A 24,631-nucleotide genomic window follows, 5' to 3' on the forward strand; every position below is an offset into this window, starting at 1 on the left:
AAATACCTCAGCCTCTGGTTCCAACTTCTTAGTTTGGGTTTCTATTGTGGTAAAGAGACATCATGTCCATAGCAACTCTCTCTTTTTTTTCTGGGACAGGGTTTCTCTGTGGCTTTGGAGGCTGTCCTGGAACTAGCTCTTGTAGACCAGGCTGGTCTCAAATTCACAGAGATCTGCCTGCCTTTGCCTCCCGAGTGCGGGGATTATAGGCATGTGCCACCATCGCCTGGCTCCATAGTAACTCTTATGAAAGAAAATAGTTAATTGAGTCTATCTTACAATTCAGAGTTTTAGTCCTTTATCATCATGGTGAAAAATATGTTGGTGTGCAGGAAGAAATTGTGCTGGAAAAACAGCTTAGACATCTCCATCTTGATCTGGAGGCAGTAAAAGGAACTCTGTATCATGCTGGGTGTAGCCATTTTTTCAAAAAATCACACCTGCCAATTATATTAAAGAGATAATTGCCTATTTATATTCCATGTCCACCATTGTTGAGGTTTGCTGTGCTGTAGTAATGTACAAATATTAAGGCTTTCTTTCTAATTATTGATGAGTGAAAATATCCTTAACAACCTGAGGCTGCATTCCATTCATAGCTATCATACCCATACTTCTTGTTTTCACACTTTATTAAATACTCATAGAGTCACCCGCATACTAAGAGCTATTAAAACCTAGGCAGAAGTTACAAGTATATGAAGACTCTGGGGAAATGTAGGGCATGGGGTATGTCAGCCAAGGCATGCTGGTATACACAGGGCAATGATGGTATAAAAAGTATAATTATTGGTGATCCAGAAACAGCACAGAGACTGTACAGTTTATTTTTTAAGAGAATTTTACTTTCCAAATATTGACATATAGAACTTCTGGAGTTTATTACATTTAGGGATAAAGTATTTTAAGCAACATTAATAAGTAATGACAGTAATCATGATGTGAAGATCAGGCATGTTAAATAAAGGACAATCTTTTTGCTATTTCTGGACTAAGTGAAATAGGTCAAAGTTGAAAGAATCCAGAGCTAGGGCAGCAAATTAGGCACTTAGAAAAATATTGTAATATTAAAGTGACAGTAAAAGATTGCTTGATGTAGGAGGTCATCTAGAAAATCTGGTTTGTCAATCATTCAGAACTCTCATATATTAACATTTGAAGTGCTTTTTCAGTTTTTAGCAGTTCATTTCCACTCAACCCTCTGTCAGAAATCTGCCCAGAAAATTGTGGGTGCCATTCCTTGTTTCTGAAGATTGTACTGTGAACTTCGTAACAGCTACTTTGCTGTTTACCCCTGAATCATAGCCCTACAATTATGCTCCCCAAAATTCTATGCACAAAGTAAATAATTAGCACAATTACAATGATGTTTTCATTGCTTCCACAGTTACTCTATTTCTAAAAGGAATCATGAATTGACCTATCAATTCCTTGAGTTTTCACCAGAATTGATTTTACTTTTTCACTACTTTTGTGTTTATATACTCTCAAACTAATTTCCCACAGACCAGAGATAACTGTATTTTTCTAATATATCTTTGAAATAAAATTACCAAAGGAGTCTTTTGTATTATTTTGGTTCATAAAATTTGTGTAAATATTTCAGGGGTAGTCCATGTAACTCCCTTTCCTAGTCTCATTCCAATGTGTTTTTTACTCAATTTCTTAAAGATGCAGAATTCCTTTGCTGTTCCTAGTAACTTTTGTGATGAAACAATTTTCCTCAAATACATACAGTGAAATTTCTAGTAGCATTTCGTGTACATAGTTTTATAATACGACAAGTGCTCATTAAGGTCATCTCCTCTTGAAATTCCCAAAGGCTGGGAAGTAGACTTTTCAAAGGCATACAATACACTGGTCTAGAAGTCACATTAGGAGAACGTGTCATGATTATTCTCTTCCTCTAGGTCAAAATTATCTTTAAATTTTATTTTTGACAAGTCTCAGCTATGTATAGTAAGGACATTATTATTGATATGTGTGTGTGTGTGTGTGTGTGTGTGTGTGTGTGTGTGTGTGTGTGTGTGTGTGTGTTTTACTGATCATTGGATGATTAGAAACAAAGTATCCTCTGGTGCATTCAGAATGCCCTACCTTCTTGAAGGAAAGACTGGTGTTTTAGAGAACTTGTAGATATGTGTTCAGCCTTTGGTCATTTCATCTTTCTAAATTTTTACCATTAGTATATGTGTCTCGCTAAGCATCTAGGTAAAATTTAACATTCAACTTATTTGTTTTTATTTTGCCTGCCCAACAAAATGACTCTCATGCCACTGATGAGATTGAGACGTAAAATTAAGACTGGATTTCTGACTTCAAACATTGATAATAAAGAACAAGTTTTCCAACCTAGCTGTTGTGCTATGTATAGTCATTTCAGTCAAATGGAAGTTTATATTCCTGTATAATATCTATAAGCTCTTTAGCCCTGGTCATGTTGATTGTTATTTCCTATCTTATTTGTTCATGTCTAATATAATAACCTCTCAGAATTGTGGTGATAATTACATGTGCTAATATATAGAGAATATTATCACATTTCTGCATAATGAATATTAGTGCTGATCATGCCATTCACACAGAATGCTGGAATTGCTATGAGTAATGTACAAATATTAAAGAACATTTTACACTGAAACTTTAAATTAGATTTCAATGATACATTTTAATTGACTAGTAATGATTGTATGCATTTGTTATTACAGCACTGTTGAATATATGCACATACTATGTTCAATAAGCTGAATAATTTCTGAATAGCAGCTAAAATGGCTGTCTCCTATTTAAACTTTCTCCACATTACATAATATTTGCCAAGCAGTTAGTAATACTCTGCATATGTAGATGCTATTTTTTTTAAATTCTTACTGTGTACTAGTCTCTTTTTTTTTACATACCTAGTTGTGTGGAAGTAGGAGTGTGCAGATAATTGATTACTGGGTAGAAAATGGCAGCATGTCATTTGCATGGATACTTGTAATATCACCCAATCATCAGTATGAAGATTACCCACTTTGCTAGACCTCATAACTACATTCATCAAGATCAGAATCTAGAAGATTCTATAGTTTTCAGGCCTAAAGTTATCAACAAAACATATAAGGAATAAATCCATTTATAAAAAAATGACAAGGTATTTGTCATGAAGGGCATAACTAATGACATTAAACATGCCACATGTTATTAGTAATAAAAATATCCTCTTTGAACTTTCTAATTGAACTTTATTTTAAAGGATGAGAAAGAAAGTATTTTGTGTCCTTTATATAGGAAAGTAAATGAAATGCCCCAACGCAGGAAGACATTTAGCTTGTATCAGAAATAAGTACAGTGTACTTGAAATATAAAAAGACGGTTCCATGTGAAGAAGTTACAGAATTTAGTGTGACACTTTCTTCACTTAATTACATAATAAAGACTTTCCCTTTAGGATTAAGTTGAGGAATTGCTGATAGAATACAATCAAATGAACATTTTAGTCTCCACCTTAGCTTTAGAAACATATATGCCATATCCACTAAAATATCCATGATTATAAAATTTCAATTGGAAAAGGAAAGTTGGCAATAATTTAAAATATTTTGTACTTTGTATAAATAAATGAACCCCAATAGCCAATGCTTTAGTCAACTTAAGCTATTATACAAAACTATTATACTATAGGCTGCTAATAAATAGTATTGTATATAGTTCTGGATACTCTAAACAAGTGCCAAGATGTTTGTTTTGAAGATGAAGTCCCTCTTCCAAGCACATGTTGCTAACCATTCATAGTGTGCTTGAAGGGTAAGAATGATTATAGAACTATCTCTGGTTATTCATCAGGGTACTAATCCAAAGGCTCCAATAATACAGTCTCTTTGGGTTAGGATTCCAAGATTTGCACATTGCAGTAATGCATACATTCATTTAATTCATAGCATTCATTAATCGATCAGTAGATAAGAAAATTATGAAATATCCCTGCATTAGGGATTATTTGGTGTTCAATGGCTATATGATGCTTAATAGACCAAACTTGAAAACATAGCCCTACATGAAAGAAGCTTGTCACAAAAGAATATATATTGCATGATTCCACCTAGATGAAGTGCAGGGAATTGCCACATTCATGCAGACAGAGAACAGAAAAGGAATAGAGATATGAGGAAGCCATAGTGTAATAAGAGATTCAGTTGGGGGCATTGAAAAATTCTGGAATGAATGGTGGTGCAAGCTACATAACCAGGTCCATGCCAGTGAAGTGTTTCCTTGGAGGAAGCTAAAAGTGTAAATCTTGAGTTATGTGCATTTTTTCATATTTAAAGTGATAGCTGATTCATGGTCGTTGGGCAACAGGCAATCATGGTAGCAATGTGAAAAAACAGAAGCCAATTGCAGTGTTGCAATGTTTGATGAGAGTCATTGGGGCTATGGAACAAGGTGTATCAGTACTAGGTACCTTCTGGATAAAACTTAATCCCTAGCCAAGCAGTGCTAGTGCATGCCTTTAATCCCAGCACTGAAGGTGGGGGTGGGGCAAAGGCAGCATGTTCTCTGTGAGTTCCAGGCCACTTGGTCTACAAAGCTATACAGAGAAACACTGTCTCAAAGAACCAAAACCAAAACAAACCAAAACAAACAAAGAACCTTAATCCCCAGTCGATAATTTGGTAGGCAGGGTGAAGAACCAAAAGAAAAATGTGTTGTCTCTGACAGATTGAAATCTTCCTTGTACATCCTTTATGTTTCCAAACAGCTTTGAGCATAAACACACTTTTGCGGGCTCTCTTTAGTAGCTTCAACTATCATCTTAACATAACCCAGTGTTAACTAAGGGAATCTCAGGGGACTGCCTGATCCAGTTGTTCTGTGGGCATGTTTGTGGATCATTTATTTCATTGATAATTGATGTAAGTAAGTCCCACACACTGTGTTACTCTTTCCAATTAGGTGGGTCTGGGCTGCAAAAGACAAATAGATGAGCATGAACCAGGATCAAACCAGTAGGTAGAATTTGTCTTTGGCTTCTGCTTCATATTCTTCATTGAATAAACTATACAGCATTGTGTTTCATTTTTGAACTTTCTTATATACACTCTATTTACTTTTCGTAAACTCACTCTACTCCACTTCCACTCTTACCCCTTCTCATATTGATTATTTATGATGACAATATCAACATCTCTGCACTGCTGGCTTATCTTCCCTTCCTCAGGATATCTGATTAGATGCAGACAATTTGGGCATGAAGTGTGGTCAGAGTGAAACCAGGACAGCCTATAAATTAAAAATTGTTCTTTCTTACCGTGGGTTTTATAGAATACTCATATAACTATGCCTGTATGTGTATAATGCAGAAAATGCTTCTATATTTGAATGGGAGATTTTTGTTCAACCACTCTGTAGGTCCTGAAGGAGACTGATTAATTATATCATCTTTTTACTGGTAGAGAGACTGACTCTACTTCCTGAACATAAAAGGGAGCTGAGATCCTCAGGCACATGACTCATGCTATGAATATGCTTTCTAGAAAATTCATATGCTACATGGTTTAACCCTTCTCTTCTATCATCTATAAAAGTATAGATTTCATGGGATTTTTCTTGCTTAGGATTGGTGAGGTGACTGTGATATAATGTAGAATAATGTCAGCATAAGTTGTGACAATTCACTCATCCTCTTTATTTGTTGTTTCGGTGGTGGTGGTGCTGGTGCTGGTGCTTGCATGTTGTCATTGCTACACGTATGAGAATGTGCTCACTCAACTTCATTGGGAATCTAAATAGACTAAGGAAAAGGGAATAGGAAGCAATCGGGACACAGATCTGTAACTTCCTCTTACAATGTCTAGCAGATTGTGGGTTTTTAAATAAGGGAGCTATACTGCCTATCCCTGGGGATAAGACATAACTGACTGAAGAGCTTGACTTCTATGACTGCCAAGTACATAGTGCAATTCATTTATGTAAAAAGAAAAACTATCCTCACATTAACACACAGAAGTTTTAGGTTCTGTAATGGAAGACAGAGTTTCAATTTGCTATAAAATATTTAGCCATGATGTTTATTACAGCTTACTCATAAATTAGCTGCTTTCCTGTTTTCATTAGACAGTTTTCAGTTTGTGAAGGGAAGGCAGATTTCACTGTGAGACCCTGGAGACAGGAACTGAAGAAGAACATGGAGGAGTACTGCTTACTGGCTTGATTTCTTTGTCTTGCTCATTTTTTGCTTTCTTATATATCATGGGTCACCTGCTTATGAGTGGCACAACCTATAATGGATTTTGCCCTTCTATATCAATTATGTATACAAAATATGCTTGCATACTTGTCTACAGGCTAATATGGTGGGAAACATTTTCTCACTTGTGGTTCCTCTTTCTAGATGACCACAGATTATAACAAATTGATAAAAAAAAATTACCAGAGCAGGATTCCTCTGTTTTATTCTATTTGGGTATCCAATGTAGATGGTAAAATTCTCAGTGGAGTGAATGCTATTTCTGATGTTCATATGATTCATTCACTTTGGGTGATGAAATAGTGCTATGGAAACCATTTGGATTTCTGAATGAAGAAAAAGGCCAATTTCTGCCCAATTAACTTATTCTATCAATTTTCAGCATGAGTAATGCTGAGTGAAGACAATCCATCATTTTAATATTTTTATTACTAGCCATTTATAATTCATGTTTATAGCCACTTTTAAAGCTACTAAATCCAAACTCTAAATTTTATCATTGCTTATGCCATATGAATTATAGAATTTCAGGGGGGGAAATATCCTGAAGATTGTATGGTTTTGTTGAAGAAATCATAAACTATGAATTTAATCACCCAGCTGTTAATTTTAGGTTAAAAGAGAACTTACTGCATTTATGGAAGGTTCATATGGAGTAAGGTAATTAACTTTTGTAGCTTGTCTGATAAAATGCATTCTGATAATTGTGTTTTCAGGAGAGCAGTTATATCACAATGTTGTGCAATATTAACAGATTTAAATAGCTATACTCATATGTTGAAGTTTTTCATGAAGTCAGGAATTCTTACAATTAATTTTCTAAAATAATAAAAATATTTATGTAGAAATAGAAATTTTTTAAAGTAAAAAACCAAAATCATCACTGTCCTTTCCATTCAGTGGATAGTACTGTGGTTTGGAATATATGAATAGATACAAAGGCATGCCTTTGTCATGTTGCATGTTGATTAGAAATTATCATTATTTAACATAAGTGGAAGTCTCTTGTCAGTAGTTAATTGTTATTTTGTATTAGCAAAGGTATGAAAAAGTGATTTTATGATTTTTACAGGTCAAATAAATTCCAAAACCCACTCCTTTTTCTATAACCTCCAAACGTTTTTCCAATTCTTAAAGTATGTCCCTCTCAACACAAATGAATTCAGTTATTAAAAATATACATAAATTTTGTTTTGTGATAAAACATGTATAAGAAATTTACAAATATTCAGAGCTACGGCTATTGATTTCTCCTTATTATAATTGATCATAAGAAAAGTTTTCAATTGATCTGGCATCTGTGAATTGCTCTTTCTTGCCTTAATGTGAAGCATTGAGAGATACATTATCTTGAATGACTAAAGGAATTTTATGTCATTAGGTTATGTTACTGGACTAAGCAGTAAGTACTAATGTGTTAGTTTCTAGTTTCTTGCTCAAAGTAATCATTAATGATGAGAACTATTTGTATTCACTTATATGATAACTTTCTTTTAGATGATGTCTATAAAATTGTATGTCTAATTTAACCAGATAATGAATGTTTTAATGATATGGGTACATTAAATATTAGTAATGATGCCCTGCTTATAGTAGAGTTTACTTTATAAAATGCTTCCTATTTAAAGAACAAACTAGTGAGGATGATATTTCTTGGCCACCATTTATTCTTTCAAAAATAACTTGAGAGCTCCCACTCTTTAGAGAGAAGCATTTTTCTGGCTGTGCTTCTATTATTATATACCACTCAATGTAGAAACTGTACTGTATCTCGGAGGTAGGAGTATACATGGATAAAGTATAACATATGGAATGCAGTGAAGGTGAGGCCAAGCAGATGCTTTTGATGTTTGTGTTTCCAGTGGCAATGACTACAAGCTCTGGATCGTAAGGCAGGTAAAATTTCCTTGAAGAGCCTTCAATTGTTAATATTTTCAATGCTCTTAATTCACTTGATCTAATGAGAATAGCAAAATAAAATAAAATAAAATAAATGTAGCAAAAATGGCTGTAACAAAAACCCTGTTTGACAAATACTTTATATTCCCTTTGTTCTGAGGAGGAATTTTCAAAGTTTGTGATTCTTTTATTGTGACCTTTGCTTTCAAAGGCCATTTAAACTCCTATGTTTCAGTGTTGTCCTATTTTACGGATAACCTCCATTAGAACAGTCACAATTTTAATAACAAAGTGCTTAAATAATATGACTTACTGAGCACAGATTTTACTGTTAGCTTTATATACTTTGACTTAAGAATCATGATGTCCTCAAATGCATATTTGAAGAGCATATTCCCTAAGTACCCACAATGTGCATTTGGACACTGAATGTGCACTGAAGAGATTCCAAGGCAGAAAATATATCTCAGGAGATGAAATTGCTTTTGTTAGTGATCTAGGAGAGTCAGGAGTTTAGATCAAAGTTTCAGAGAGAAGCATATTTCTAGTAGCAGAATATGAGGATGGATACCAGTATTCTAGTCTATTAAATGAAATGTATATACATATTTGCATTTGTATAAGCAAACATATGTATATAAGCATACATAAGTGAATATACATGATTAGTGCACAAGGTATAAGAGTAGACACTATATTATTAACCTTGGGTACCATTAATAAGAATATGAGGTAAGGTATATCTTTAAATATTACTTTAAACATTACTCCTTAGAAATTTTCTGATTTTTTATTAGTTCAAACTAGAAACAAGCTTGCTTCACATGTCAATCCCTTCTCCCTCTCCCTTCCCTCCAACAACCCCCCCACCCGCCCCCCACCTCATACCCCTCTACTCCCTAAGGAGGGCCTTACCTGGGGGTGCTCCAAAGTCTGTCATATCATCCTGGGCAGGGCCTAGGCCCTCCCCCATGTGTCCAGGCTGAGAGAGCACCCCTCCATTTTGGGATGGGCTCTCAAAGTCCCTTTGTTTTTTATTAAATTCTTTAATTACTACTCATATTTACATATCCATCCCCCCAATTCCCTCACCCTCCCATCCTCCCATGTTCCCCACCAACCTCCCCACCCATCCCCAAACTCCTCCCTAGGGATAGTGAGGCCCTCCACAAGGGACCTTCAAAGTCTGTCATATAGTTTGAGGGAGGGCCTAGGCCCTCCTTGCTGTATTTGGGTTGCAGTAGTATCCCTCCATAGGAAATGGGCTCCCAAAGTCCATTCGAGCTCTAGGGTTAAAGACTGGCTCCACTGTTAGAGGTCCTATAGGCTATCTTGACCTCCTAGCTGATACCCACATTCAGAGGGCTTGGTTCCGTCCAATGCTGTTTCCGAAGCTTTATGACTAGTGTCTCTAAACTCTCACTAGGTCAGGCCAAGTGTTTCTGCAGTACCATCTTGGCTTCTTTGCTCATCCCTCCTCCCTCTCCACAATTGGATTCCAGAGGTATAGTTCAGTGCTTAGCTGTGGGTGCCGGTTTCTGCTTCAAACAGCTTCTGGATTCTGGATGAAAGCGCTAGGAATGTTAACCAAGGTAGACACCAATCTCATATATGGGAAGGGCAACAATGACATTTTCTCCACCACTGCTTGGATTCTTAGTTGGAGTCATCCCTGGGGATCCCCTGGAGGTGGGAAGGGACCAAGGGGATGGGGCAGAAGAACAAGAGGCTTGAGAGAGGAGAGAAAAAGAGGAGGGCAAGAAAGGAGATGCCTTGATAGAGGAAGACAATACAGGTATGGATAGAGTTTTATTTATTTTTTTAAAGCCAGAATTGATATTTATTTGGACTGGGACTACAAAAGAATCATTTGCATTATGTCTGTAGATAAAATAAAAAATATTTGGAAAGGTTTATGAGATTTTATCCTGTTGCAAATATGATGTAACAATAGACCAATTTACTCCTTTTCTTGGGACATTTTTTCTGGATTATTTGCCCCTTTTCTTCCAACTTTTTTTATTTGAATTAGAAACAAGATTGTTTTACATGACAATCCCAGTTCCCTTCTCCCACCCATCCTCCCCTACCCCCCAACTAAAACCTTATCTGTCACATATCTTTTCCGCTCCCCCTGGATGGTGAGGCCTTCCATAGGGTGTCATCAGAGTCTTTCATATCCTTTGGGATAGGGCCTAGGTCCAACCCCATGTGTCTTGGCCCAGGGAGTATTACTCTAAATGGAATGGGCTCCCAAAGCCCACACCTATGCTAGGGATAAATACTGGGCTTCTACAGGAGGTCCCATAGATTTCTGAGGTTTCCTCACAGAAACCCATGTTCCTGGGGTCTGGATCAGTCCCATGCTGGTATTCCAGCTGGTATTCCAGCTGGTATTCCAGTTGGTATTCCAGTCTGGGGAGCAAGAGTTCCTGGATGTTCAGGTCAGCTGTTTCTGTGGGTTTCACCAGCCTAGTCTGGACCTTTGTGCTCTTCGCTGGTCCTTCTCTGCATCTGGGTTCCAGTTCAGTTTGGTGATTAGTTATGGGTGTCTGCTTCTACTTCCATTAGCTGCTGAATGAAGGCATATAAGTCAGTCATCCATCTCATAATCAGGGGAGGGCATTTAAGTTAGCCTCTCCTCTATTGCTGAGATAGTTAGCTGGCGTCATCTTTGTAGATCTCAGACATTTCCCTAGTGTCTGATTTCTCTGTAAACCAAAAATGTTTCCCTCTATTATGATATCTCCATTCTTGTTATCGTGTATTCTTCCCCTGACTCATACTTTCTGCTCCCTCATGTCCTTGGCAACCCTCTTCTTCTCCCCTTCTCATTCTCCTAGATCCCTCCCCCAATTCACGTGCTCCCAATTTGCTCAGCAGATCTTGAACCTTTCCCCTTCTCCAGGGGACCATGTATGTCTTTCTTAGGGACCTCCTTGTTTTTAGCTTCTTTGGCAGTGTGGATTGTAGGCTGGTAATCCTTACTCTATGTCTAAAATCCGCATATGAGTGAGTACATAACCAGATTTGTCTTTTTGCAATTGGGTTACCTCGCTCAGAATGGTTTCTTCTAGATCCATCCATTTTCCTGCAAATTTCAAGATTCCATTGTTTTTTCTGCTGAAAATTTGTAAATTTTCTATATGTGTTTTGTAGTATCATAGGAAATTTCACTCTTGGCTGTCAAAATCAAGACACTGCTATTGCATTAAAAATAAACTGTAAAATGGAATGTCTCATACCTAGCATCTTGTTTTGTAATAAAAATGAATAACCCACTTGTCAGTCATTGGGTAAAGCAGTATTTCATGCTAAAGAGTAACATGTAAGAGAAAAAAAATGAAGGGATGTAACTTCATTTTTACATTGTTTTTAAATCACTTGTTTTAGAAAGCTAAGCCATAAATCCTATATGCATTTTTAAAAACGTTATTTTTCATTATGTACTTTATGTATTTTTATATTTAATCTATCTACCTATATATATTTCATAGGTTTTCTTATTAATAGCTTACTCTTTGCTGTTCTTACAAATGAAATTACCAGTAGCTTAGCACCAAAGTGTAACCTAGCAACAAACAACTTCCTAGCATGTATGACATGAATGTGGAGCTATGAGAAAATTATTGAGCTGAAAAATTCATTTGTGTATATTATTAAAGTCTTCTTATTTTAGAAATTGAATTAAAATATTGATTTTAACAACTGAGCATTTTTATTGGCTTCCTCCTTCATTCAGAAAATACTGGAATCTTTCTCATACTCCACCACTGCCTAATAGGTGACTGGATTATTTTCTCTGGCAGCCTGTTCATCTCTGATTAGATAAGAAGCATCTTGACACAATTTTATCATTTAGGAGGCAGCTTTTTGTGATTGACTTTTACCAGTCACCTTCTTGACAGCAATGCAGTGCTCATCTTTAAATAGCTTTTATCAAGCTGATGATAGGGATTGTACTTTTAGGGATGTCAATTTTAGAGACTCCATAGAAGATTCTCCTTTATTTTCAAATTTAAATCCAGCATATTTAATATTACCTTTTAGGAAATTTAATTTTTGTATGTGGTAGTTATTTTGACTTGGAAAATGAATCTCCTGGACAATAGTTATAACTTATATAATGCCAACTATCACAGAAAAACTGCACTTACATGATAAGTAGACCACATTAGGGAGAGAAACACTCACCCCTGGATGGCTTTCCTAAGTATTACAACAATTACATGAGATTTAGCAGTTTGCCAAGTTGTTCACTGTTGTTAAAGAACCTCTGCAACCCCTGGGAATACTGAGATAAAAGACAGCATGCTTGGGTCAGGGATGGGCACAAGATATTTCTTTGGAATGAAGGCATGAAGCTGTGGAAAAGTATGTCTGTGCTCCTGGTAGGGATTCATTGTTTTCCTTAATTTCCCTGAGTTTTTTGTTTGATTGTTTGATTTGTTTTGTGATTTGAAATGATTCTTAATTCTTGCACCAACCAAGATCAGGAAATTTGCTACTCTCTAACTTCTTTCTGTCATCATTTTCCCCAAGACTGTTCACTGGGGAGAAATTGAGAGTCCTCAGACCTCTAAATTGAGAACTAAATATAGAAGAAAGTTGAATGTTATGTATCCATTGCAATTTATGAAATAGCTTAGATAATGGCCGTTCTTCATATGAAAAAGTTACATACAAGAGAATATCCAGCTATGGATGGGTGAAGTGTTTATATGAATAATATATGAAAATGCCACGAATATCATAGTTCATCTGTATAGACACCCATCCCAGCTGCAACCACTGCTAAGTTGTTCATAGAAAACAACCTTTAGATGCATCATGTGAATGTTTTATTCCCCTTCCAGCAATGATGTCTTGACAAACTTCTAGAAAAGTATGACTTTGGAGTTTGTTCCCTGGAAGACACACGAAATAATATTTGTAATTTCATTTCATATTAAGTATACAAACTATATGCAACAAATACCTAAGTAGTGATTAATCACACTTTTTACTATTTCACATTAGTGCTACAACCACGATGGAAATTATAAAATGATTTTAGTACATAATGTATATCTCAAAGATACAAAATAAGTCTAGAATCTACTGTAGTTATAAATAAATTTCCAGAACATTAATGTTAAATTGTAAAGTTAATCTAAAGGAATTGTACTTGTGATTACAGGTGTGGTTACAAAAATACGGCTACCTTCCACCGACTGATTCCAGAATGTCAGTGCTGCGTTCTGCAGAGACCATGCAATCGGCCCTAGCTGCCATGCAGCAGTTTTATGGCATTAACATGACAGGAAAAGTGGACAGGAACACAATTGAGTAAGTAATGTCCTCTACATTCCTTCTCTCATTGGTACTTGAGCCCAATTAAATTGTCACAAAAACTACATAGACTTCAACAACCACTATTGGGATATTTTGCTTCATGAACTTTTCTTTGCAATGTATCCTGTATCCTGCTTCTCATATCATGTAATATACAAAATCAAGTTGTCTACATTGTTTTAACAACACATTTTGAATCATGAACGAAAATATGAGCAAGATTCAAAGTGAATACATGTGTAAGAGTCTATATAAAGTGGCAATTAGTGATTTCTTCTATGTGTGGTATGTGCGAGCCACTGTTCACATGTCTGCAAAATGTTATCCCATTAGTAGCTTCACATTGGTTGGGATTCGATGCACCTGTTTAAGCAGTCAAAAGTGAGAAGCAGTACAAGTAATGTTCTTATGTTGGGCTGGTAGGGAAAATTCAGAAATGGACTATTGGAAGTTTTCTAGCTCTGCATAGTGACAGCTTTCTAAACAAAAAAAAATCTTATATTATTTTTCACTGGAAGGTATCTTCTTTAACTTTCTCAGTGGCAAAGAACTCCTCCCTGCCCTGTAATAATAGTTGTTAATCCATTGTGTTATCCATTATTCCTTCATCTATTGATTCAACAAGTGGTTCTTCAAGCATACACTTCCTGAAATACTGCTAAGACAAAAGTTATTACCTCTTTGGCACTGTAAATTTGTGTGTTCACAGGCATTTAGAGCAATAGTATTTTTGTCTCAGGCTCCTAGCAAGTTGTGCAATATTATGAAGCATAATTATTGGTCGTCTGCTACAAGGGAGGGATTGATGTTTTGTTTTGTTTCTTCTATGCAGGCAGGCAAACGTCTTGTTTGTTCTTAGAACCCTAGACACTCAGAAAGTGAAATATCCTTGTTACTTTATGATAATGCATTGACCTTCACAATAGACAGAAATACTAATTTCTCTCTATTTTCCTGGAAAATAAGCTGAATGCCACAGGCCAAATAAAGTGTAGAGAAATTTCACAACTCAGGCTTTTTGGCATCTAGTCTGGGGAGGTTACTTTCTGGATGTGTTAAGAAATATCACTAATTTTTTTAAACATGAAATATCTTGATTCAAAGAAATTCTGACCCATCAACCTAATTCCAAATTTAATACTGAAATTCTATTTTCTCTTTGAATGCTCATATAAGGCTGTGAGTTATAGTATCTTTTTATCACTAAGACAGGTACTCATAGGATTTAGCCTTTAAAATTAAGCTTCAAACTGGATTTTAAAAATTAAGTTCTTAACTCCCCTAGTGTTTCTAATAAACATATAAGTACTGACTGGTCCAGACCATGGGAAATAAAAATCAATAATAAATTAACAACATTCTGCAACAGTTAGAAACCTCATATCTGTGTTGGAGATAGAATTTCAAAATACCAGACCTGAGTACTTCTAGACGTTGTAATTGTCTATTCACAAACCACCTGTCAATATTTGGGATAGAATTTCAAAATTCCAGACCTGAGTAACTCTAGTCATTGTAAACATCTATTCATAAAGATGCATCAGAAGTTTCTTTTAGACTATAAGGATACAATCTCACAAATATAGTTAGGCTTTGCTAATAACAAAAACCAATCTGGTGTTTTGTTTCTGGGAACAAATTGTTCCCCCCAAATAGTCACTATTCATATCAACATCCTACTGTTCCCTGATGAAGAAACTGTTGTTTCATTTTCTAAACACAACATTAAAATGCAAGGTAAGTGAGAATTTGGAAAAAAATATGAATGAATAGCTAACTCTTGATAGATCTTAAAGGTAAGAAACTTAAACAGGTATTTTGCTGGTTCTGGAGAGATTGTTCAGTGTTGAGGATGGTGACGTATCTTGTAGAAGACTGGAGTACAGTTTCCGGAATGAAGGTCACACGACATTAACTCCAGCTCCAGAAGATCATCTATCTTCACACACACATACTGTAACATTCCTCTCTGTCTATGCCTCTGTCTCTGTTTTTCTCTTTCTCTCTCTGTCTCTCTGAAACACCAAAAAAAGAAAGTAAAATTAATCATTTAAAAAAATAAGGAAGTAGAATCCTACTTAAGTCATCATGTCTTTCTTTTGGTTTTGAATTACTGGTCTTTCAAAAGTTGGAGATGGATAAGTTTCATTTCCTATTGCCTGATGGAGTTAAAAATAGATGATCATAGTGGGCTGCATTGGTCTCGGTTGTGTGAAAAGATACAAGTTTTTTTTTTTTCCATTTTTTTTCTTGTGCTCTGGATGTAGCGCATAAAAATTGTGGAGATGCAGAGGATATCATGTTCCATTGGTATCCAATGGTTCAGATTCCAAACCAAGAGAAATGAGTCTGTCATTACATAGGATATATATAGTTTTTCTGTGATAAAGAATGAAGAATAAGAACAACCATATGTGTAGCCCTTACCTTAAAATCAAATGAGTGTTTCTATGCTTACTTTTTTGTTTACTTGCTAATTTGCTTTTGTGTATTTTTTTTTTTAGGAAATAAAGGTAGTTTAATAAGGAGGTTAATTAATACACAAATAAATATAAATCCAAGTTCAGTTTGCTTGTCCTTTTGACCCATTTCCACGTAAAGTAACTTGAAAATTGGCCAGAAAACTGGAAATGTGTAAGAGCAGAAACCTAGAAACCTAGTAGGTGCTGTATGCACCTACACAATAAAATACTACATAGCTGCTTCAAGGACTTAGGTCTACAATTAACATGTAACATTGAAATCACAATATAGTCTCCCGTTCATGTACCCATGGGAATCCAGAAGTATACAAGGGAGGGACATAATGAAAATCGTCACAATTCTTTTGTGGTTATGCAGCAAAAAGTGATTTCATTTATAACTTTACAGACAGCCTGAATTTTCATTTTTATTTAATATCAATGGTGAAAGCTTCAGGCATCATGCTGGCCTGGCCCTGTTACCTGGCAGAATCCACTCAGGAAGTACTCTGGTCAGCCCAGGCTTCCATGGGAACTAAGTCTGTATGCATATGTAAAGGACATCTTTAAAAGATAGACCCCCTGCCTGCTTATGCTCTTTTCTCTTTCTCTCTTCTCTTGTCTTCTCTTGTCTTCTCTTTTGTCTTCTCTTGTCTTCTCTTCTCTTTCTTCTCTTTACTCTCTCTGACCTCCTCCCTGCTCTCTGCTCTCTGTCTCTTCCTCTTCTGCCTCTCTCTCATCTCTCTCAATCCCACTCCCACTCTCCCTCCCCAACATGTAAGAAACTATGGTTAATGTATCTCTTGTTCTCAGGTCTCATCTTGTACCTTCTTATATTTTTAAACTTAAATAAAATCACAACAAATGGCACATTTATTTTTTGTTTTTATTATTTATATTCACAGTACATGTTTGCCTTCAAAAAATGTTAACCTAGCAATTATTTTCAGGTGAAGTTCCAGAAGTACCATTAGCCCATCTTGATTTTGTCTATCTCCCTTCTTCCATGAAGTCCCTCCTATGCTCTAGATTGCTTGGTCTTAATTCTTATTGGTACAGAATCTGGAAGCCTATGACTTCACTTGCCTGCTGTCTATTTTTTCAATGAAATACCCAATAGTGACATATTATGGCTCAGGTTCCTCATATCAAATATTTTGAAATGTAAACCCCTTTAATCATGCTATAAAAGCATTGCTCTGTGCTTTTTTAATTAACATACAATGCCTATCATGCTGAAACTGCAATCTACTACCTTACATAGACTATAAGATATGCTGTTCCACACTTTTAATATCAGCCTACTAGAAGTGGATGCATGATGATTGACGCAACTGTGATCCCATTTTGGCCTAGATATTGAGTTTCATGTAAGTCCTGACTAGAGAGTGAAACCTTGTCTTGGAAACTGAGACTGGAGAGCTAGCACCAAAATTAGGAGTTTGCTGCTTTTCTTAGTTACAGTTCAGTTACTGAGACAACACACCTTGACTATGACACTTATATAAGAGTTTATTGGGCCATAGTTTCAGACAGTGAGTCTATGACTGTCATAGTAGAGAACACAGCAACAGGTGGGAGAATTGCTGTGGAGCAGTAGCCAATACCTTACATCTTGAGGCACAACCAGGCAACAGAGAGACAACTGGTAGTGCTGTACTTGAACCCTACTCCAAAGAACAGACCTCCTCCAGCAAGGCCACATAATCCAACCTTTCCAAGTTTTTTTTTCACTCTCTGAAGAACAAGTATTCAAAAAGATGAGCTATGGAGGCTATTTTAATTCAGACCAAAACACTACCCAATGATGCTGATGTGAGTTCAAATTCAGCACCCATGTAAGAGTTTGAAACAAGCCTATGCATAATAGAGCCTATCTTAAGCAACAACAACAAATAAACAAAGTACTTCCTGCACTTACAGGCATATTAACCCACTGCTTTTCATTTATTCAACACATGCCCTATAAATGTTACTGAGTTTTAGGCTACTGACAGTTACTTAGTTATGAACTCAATTCAGTTATTGATTTATGTTTGCTTGTTCATTTGATATTGCATTTCTGCAGCCTCCAGGCTGTCTCCAACATCCTTTGTATCCACAATCTCCTTGCTCTCATACATCCTGCCTCCCCATCATGAATGCTAGTTATAGACAAATAAGTGCTTCTTTTCCCAGGTCAGATCTTAAAGATGTTTTATTTTAGTTATGTGTGTATGAGAGAGAGGGTGTGGTGTGTTTAAGGGAGCTGTGCACATGAGTGCAAGTACCCCTTGAACTTGAGTTATAGTCAATTTTCATCTGCTCAATCTGGGTGCTAGGAAGGGAACTCAGTTCCTCTACAAGAACTGTAAGCACTCACAACCACTGAACCATCACTCTAGCCCTTCGCTTGTTTAAAAAAGAAATCTTCCTTTGACAGACAAGTGGCACAGTTATTCTATAATTCTTGGGTAATTAAAAGTGATTATTCCAATTTCAGTAATCATTGTATTATGTTGAAGTAATTAACCATATCATGTAACAAATTTAGATATTTCATTGAATAGAATATTTTATTACTTTTTTGCTCATTAGAACTGGTATTGGAAAGATAGTAACTTTTGTTTTACACTAATAACTAAGTCCATTGTCTAATAGTATAATAATTCTTTTAATTTGTAAGTTGTTTAACTAAACAAGTTCATTTAAATTTCTTAATAAATAGACAATCTTATAGTAAGCATAAAATATATTCCATCGAGATGACAAATACAAACACATTATGTAGGGCATACCTGAGTGTTTTTCTCTAGTTTTAAATGTAATTGTGTGTATGCAGGGGAGGGGGTTCTTGTTTAGTGTGCACACAATAGTGAATAGTGAAGAACGCTTGATGAGAGGGTTATCTCTTACAGTGGTTAATATTTTCTCTGATTTAATATATATTACATATATATATGTGTGTTGATATATCTGTGTTTGAATAGTTCTGATTTCTAAATAATGCCATGCAACTTATTCAACACTTGCTAATATTTTTTATTTGAACTCTTCTAATTCTAAGCAGCATTTCTAAAAATTACTATGAAGATGGAGTATTACTTAAAATCTTAATTGTTTTTTAATTGGGATGATTAATTATATTTAATAAGAACAACACTATTTTATGCAGTTATCAATACTTTTCGTTTTGATTCTTTGTTCAGGTTGTCAAATTTATACACGATTTATAATCTTTTACATTTAGAGAAAAATCATGGTCTTCAGAGCTTAAAGTAGTTATTTTTGTAGTTTCTGAGCATGGTGATAGCTTTCAAACAGTATTGCATTAGTGGATATGTATGACTTTATTTGCTACAGATGTATAGTTAGTAGCTAAGTCAGAGGGCTAAAAGCTTAGCTGAATGTAACAATTCAGATAATAGATGACTTTTTCTTTTTGATGATTGTTGTGACTGATACATTTCTTCCTTTTCTCCATGCACTCCAGTATTTTCTCTTTGCACTTTCTGTCTTGTGAATTGCACATATGTCAAGGGAGGCAGTTAATAAGTTGATATATATAGAGAAAATAAGTCCTCAATGTTTGAGCCCTGTGCAAATTTGCTTTTAACAGTTCCTGTATAGTTGGTATATCTAGTCCTCTCCATAATGATACAGCCTATGAATGTCTAAAATAAAAATAAAAATATATTTAAGTATTCCTAGAAAGCTCTGTATACAACTCTAAGCAACAACTAGTATTCCTTAATTTTGTTAAAATTTAAATAGTCTGAGCGATGAAAGAATGTCTGCTCTATTGCAAAATATTTTGAAAAATAATTTTCTGTCAGTAAAAGTAGATACATGTCCACCAAAGCAATGAGGTGTCCAATATATCTCTGAGAGCTGGCATTCCCTTCTATTTGTGCTCAGGGCTGCTTCCAGCAGCATTGCTGAATTGTCACCAGACATATGGGCCACAACTGTGTTGAACAGAACCGGGCCAGGTATAACCGCAATCACAGATATTGGAAAGGATGAAGCTACAAGATTGCTTGTAATAAGGATTGTTTCCAAACCAACTTCAGCATTGAAGAACTCATTCTCAATTGACCAGTGACAGAACACTGGCTAGAATGAGATATGCTCTATCTGATAACTATGATGTCCCAATTATTCTGAGCATACTACTACTACTACTACTACTACTACTACTACTACTACTACTACTACTACTAATAATAATAATAATAATAATAATGAAGCTTTTAATGTTTACTTTTAAAGTGTTACCTTTCTTGTAAAGTTAAGTGATTTCATTGGTGTATGTTTTCATTCTCGTTCATGTATAGTATAAAAAAGCTATTTTTTAAAATCTACTTTGTCTCCAGCTCTGGGGGATCTGATACCTGTGGTCTCTGGAGGCACCCATACTTGGTATACACACACACACACACACACACACACACACACACACACACTTACACAAATATATAAACTACTAAAAAGATGAGGAACATACATGAATGATTAAAAAAAATCTATTTTAAACATGCTACTTCTAACAAATTAATTGACTTTCCAAAACAGAAGTTTATTTTTTTTTAAATTTTGAAGTCATTCTATAATAAGCATGTGTCAGTTTTATAATAAAACAGAAACAAAAACAATAGGAGAGGCAGACTAAAAATAGATAAACAAATAAATAAATAACTTTAGATGTCAGTGTTGTTCTGTTTCTTTATCTGTCCTGGAATGATTGACTTATCTGGCCTTAAAGTGACAAAACTGTTTCAGCCTCCCCACTAGGTCCAGGATTCTAAATACACATGAAAATACCTAGTTATACAGTGAATATTCATAGATAGCCATTTCTAAATTCAAGTCCATTTAAAATATTTTTAAATGCACATATGTGATGAAAGTCATAAAAGGAAATTATTTTCATTTTCTATCTGAAGCATGTAGCAACTTGAAAATTGAGTGTGGTCTTGGTAGTTAGTAAAGAAGCCAATGAACAGGAAAAAACGTATTGTGAGGGAAACTATTAAAAATCCTTAACAACTTTCTACTTAAACAAGTCTCAAGCCTAGTTAATAAACATGATAGCATTCAAATGCATGCCCCAGAAGACAAGTTAGAGTTTGACATATAACTACACAGGAAAATCAATACACAAAACAGCATTTTGATTCAACTCATTCTGTAATTCTGTACTGCAAACTCTAAAAAATATTTTATAATGACTGAATTTGATTTTCATTTGGAAACATGAATAATGACTGAAACTAAAGGAGAATTGGAAAAATGCCAGGACCATATGAACAAATAATGTACTGCTCTGAAGGCTGAAGGAGAGGGACTCTGCCCTAGCGAACCCTATGATTAGAAGGAGCATGGTGACTATAAAAATCTGTGAAGCTAATGGAGAGATTATTCACCAGTTAAGAGCCCTGGCTGCTCTTCCAGAGTACCTGGGTTCAATTTCCAGCATCTTTAAGGTGAATCACAATCATCTGGAACTCCATTTCCCAGGGATCTGACTCCATCTTCTGACCCTGCAGGCACCAAGCGCACACATGGCACAGAGGTGTCTATGCAGTCTAACATCTGTATACATGAAATAAAAATTTAAAGTAATATTTTTTAAAAAGTGTTAACTTATATTCCATGCAAAAATGTACTGAAAGTCTGACAGCAAATCTTAGGAGCCAAGTGTTAACTCATAACCGATGCAAAAAGTCTGAGATCAAATCTTAACACTCAAGGTGGGTGTGGTGGCACAGGCTTTTAATTACTTCATGGGTTGGGGGGCATAGGCAAGTGTGTCTCTGTTAATCGGAGGCCAGCCTGGTCTACAGACGGAGTTCCAGGATAGGTATGGAGGGCTGCTACACTGAGAAATCCTGTCTCAGAAAAAAAATCTTAGGACTGTAGAATTATTTTCATTTGCCAACAATATTATAATGAAATTTTGTAATGTAATATCATGTTGAGATATTGTAACACAATAGTATAATTGTAACTATAAATTATAAAATAATATAATAAACTAATAAAATATTATATTCAGAAATAAGGGGAAATTCATCTGCAAACAAAACAAACCAAAACTCAGAGAATGTTAGCATTCCATGATGCCCTGGTGTTATTTTAGATATGACATGAAGATTTGCTTAAGATTACATACTTTTTCAACATTGGAATCTGTATAGAAATTTCAGATAACTTCTTTCTGCTGTTATCTTAGAGAACTTTGGAGGAAGTAAATGCACTAAAGAATTTAAGTAGTAACATAATGTTAACTCTTTCTGAAAATGTATGGTAAATATTTAGACTTAAATTGTAAGGGCATTGAACACGAACGATTTCCGAATCATTTCATGGATTGCTGTTCCTTTTCATTTTGATATCACTAAGAGGACTTGCTGAAAATACGTATTTTTTTTTCTTTTTTCAGCTGGATGAAGAAACCTAGATGTGGTGTACCAGATCAGACAAGAGGCAGCTCCAAATTCAACATTCGTCGAAAACGCTATGCACTAACTGGACAGAAGTGGCAACATAAACATATCACTTATAGGTACAATACTCAGCCCTACCCCCAACTTTGTTTAATTTCTATTGATTTGACATTTTGTTTGATGCATGTTAACTTAAGAACATGGACTACATGTAAGTAACCAGTGATATATTGTTGTATAGAATTTGAAAGTGCAATAGGAAAAGACTAAAATGGCCAACAGGGAACTTGCAGATGTTGGTCTCTTTGTATTTTGTGCCTCACAACTTCCAAAAGATGTTAACATCTTGAGGGATTTTGAGATGAGTGTTACAATTCAGTGTAATCTTTGACAAATATTTATAGTCTAAAAAATAAATAAGTATAATCTATAAGTCTACCTTTTTGGCTGTTTTTTTTAAATTCATCTTTTTTCTAATTTTTTTATTAGTTCTAATTAGGAACAAGCTTGCTTCACATGTCAGTCCCTTCTCCCTCTCCATCCCCTTCCACCCAGTCCTCCCCCAACCCATATGGCTGGGGGTTTTAAGGCAGAGTTTCTCTGTATAACAGTTCTGGCTGTCTTGAACTAGCTTTCTAGAACAGGCTGGCCTTGAATTCCCAGAGACCCACCTGCCTCTGCCTCCCAACTGCTGGGATTAAAGACATGCACAACCACTGCACAGTTAAGTCTAACTTTTAAACAAAATGCCTTAAAAATGGTTAGTGTTTGAGGTAGCACTGTAACTATGTAATTATTGAACTTGACAACTTTTCTTTGTTATCTTCAATGATGCAAAATGGCATCCAATCTAATGGTACCACTAACTTATTGGAAATTTTATAATTATTTTTTATTTAAATTAAAAACAATCTTGTTTTACATATAAATCTCAGTTCCCTCTCCCTCCCATCCTCCCAAGTCCTCCAACCGACATCCTATCCCACCCTCCCTCCCCCATCCACTCCCCAGGGAGGGTGAGGCCTTCCATGTGGGGTCATCAAAGTCTGCCATGTCACATGGGGGAGGGCCTAGTCCTTCAGCCATGTAACTGGGCTGAGAGAGTATCCTTCCATGGGGAATGGGCTCCCAAAGTCCATTCGAGAAATAGGGATAAATTCTGATTCTATTACTAGAGGCACCATAGACGGATCAGGCCTCCAAACTGACACACATATTCAGGGGATTTGTTTCAGTCCTATGCTGGTTCATCAAGCTGTCAGACTGGGGTCCATGAGCTCCCACTTGCTGAGGTCAGCTGTTTCTGTGGGTTTCCCCCACATGGTCTTGAACCTTTTGTTCATCATTCCTCCCTGTCGACAATTGGATTCCAGGAATTCAGCTCAGTGTTTAGCTGTGGATTTCTGCTTTCTTTCCATCAACTAATGCATGAAGGCTCTAGGATGGCATTGAAGGTAGTCATCAATCTCATTATCGGGAAAGGAATTTAAGGTATACTCTTCTCTATTGCTTAGATTCTTAGTAGGGGTCATGCTTGTGGATCTCTGAACATTTTCCTAGTGCCTGATTTCTCTTTAAACCTATAATGGCTCTCTCTATTAAGGTATCTCTTTTGTTGCTCTCCTTTTTTCTTCCTCTAACTCAATCTTTGTGCTCCCTCATGTTCTCCCATCCCCTCATCTTCCCCAGTCCTCTTTCTCCCCTCCCTTGTTCCCTCCCTCCCCCATGCTCCCAATTTGCTCTGGAGCTCTTGTCCCTTTCCCCTCCTCTGGGAGACCATACATATATACAGGCCTGGGAGATAACAAATAAAACATGAGAACCATGTTTGTCATTATGAACATATAGCAATGTGTAGGTTAAATAATTACATAAATGTGGTGTCTATATGAAAAGGAAGAAACAACACATACACACACACACACACCATGATTGTCCTAACCATTCTAGAAAGCCACAGTGGTTTTTTTTTTGTTGTTGTTGTTTTTGTTTTTTGTTGTTGTTGTTGTTTTGTTTTTTTGAGACAGGGTTTCTCTGTGTAGCTTTGGAGCATATTCTGGCACTCTCTCTGGAGACCAGGCTGGCCGGGAACTCACAGAGATCTGCCTGCTTCTGCCTCTGCCTCTGCCTCCGAAGTGCTGGGATTAAAGACATGAGCCACCAACGCCCGGCCAATAACCAACGCCTGGCAAACTATAGCCTTCTTATTGAAATGCTTCTTCTCAACAAAGGCCCATAAGAATATTTGAAAGAAATTTGTTAAACCAATGGATAGAAGA

At 35.9% G+C, this 24,631-nt stretch overlaps 1 protein-coding gene across 1 annotated transcript in view; it reads left to right on the forward strand.

Moving 5' to 3' along the window:
* The window catches only part of Mmp16 (matrix metallopeptidase 16), a 246,648-nt gene that overhangs the window by 108,153 nt on the left and 113,864 nt on the right, over positions 1–24,631 (forward strand). The window contains exons 2-3 of the mRNA XM_027403567.2: positions 13,308–13,456; positions 22,349–22,471. Coding sequence (XP_027259368.1) covers positions 13,308–13,456; positions 22,349–22,471 — 272 coding nt within the window. The remainder of the gene's footprint in view (positions 1–13,307; positions 13,457–22,348; positions 22,472–24,631) is intronic.

The sequence above is a fragment of the Cricetulus griseus genome, chromosome 2 (assembly GCF_003668045.3).
Source record: "Cricetulus griseus strain 17A/GY chromosome 2, alternate assembly CriGri-PICRH-1.0, whole genome shotgun sequence".
Lineage (NCBI taxonomy): Eukaryota > Metazoa > Chordata > Mammalia > Rodentia > Cricetidae > Cricetulus > Cricetulus griseus.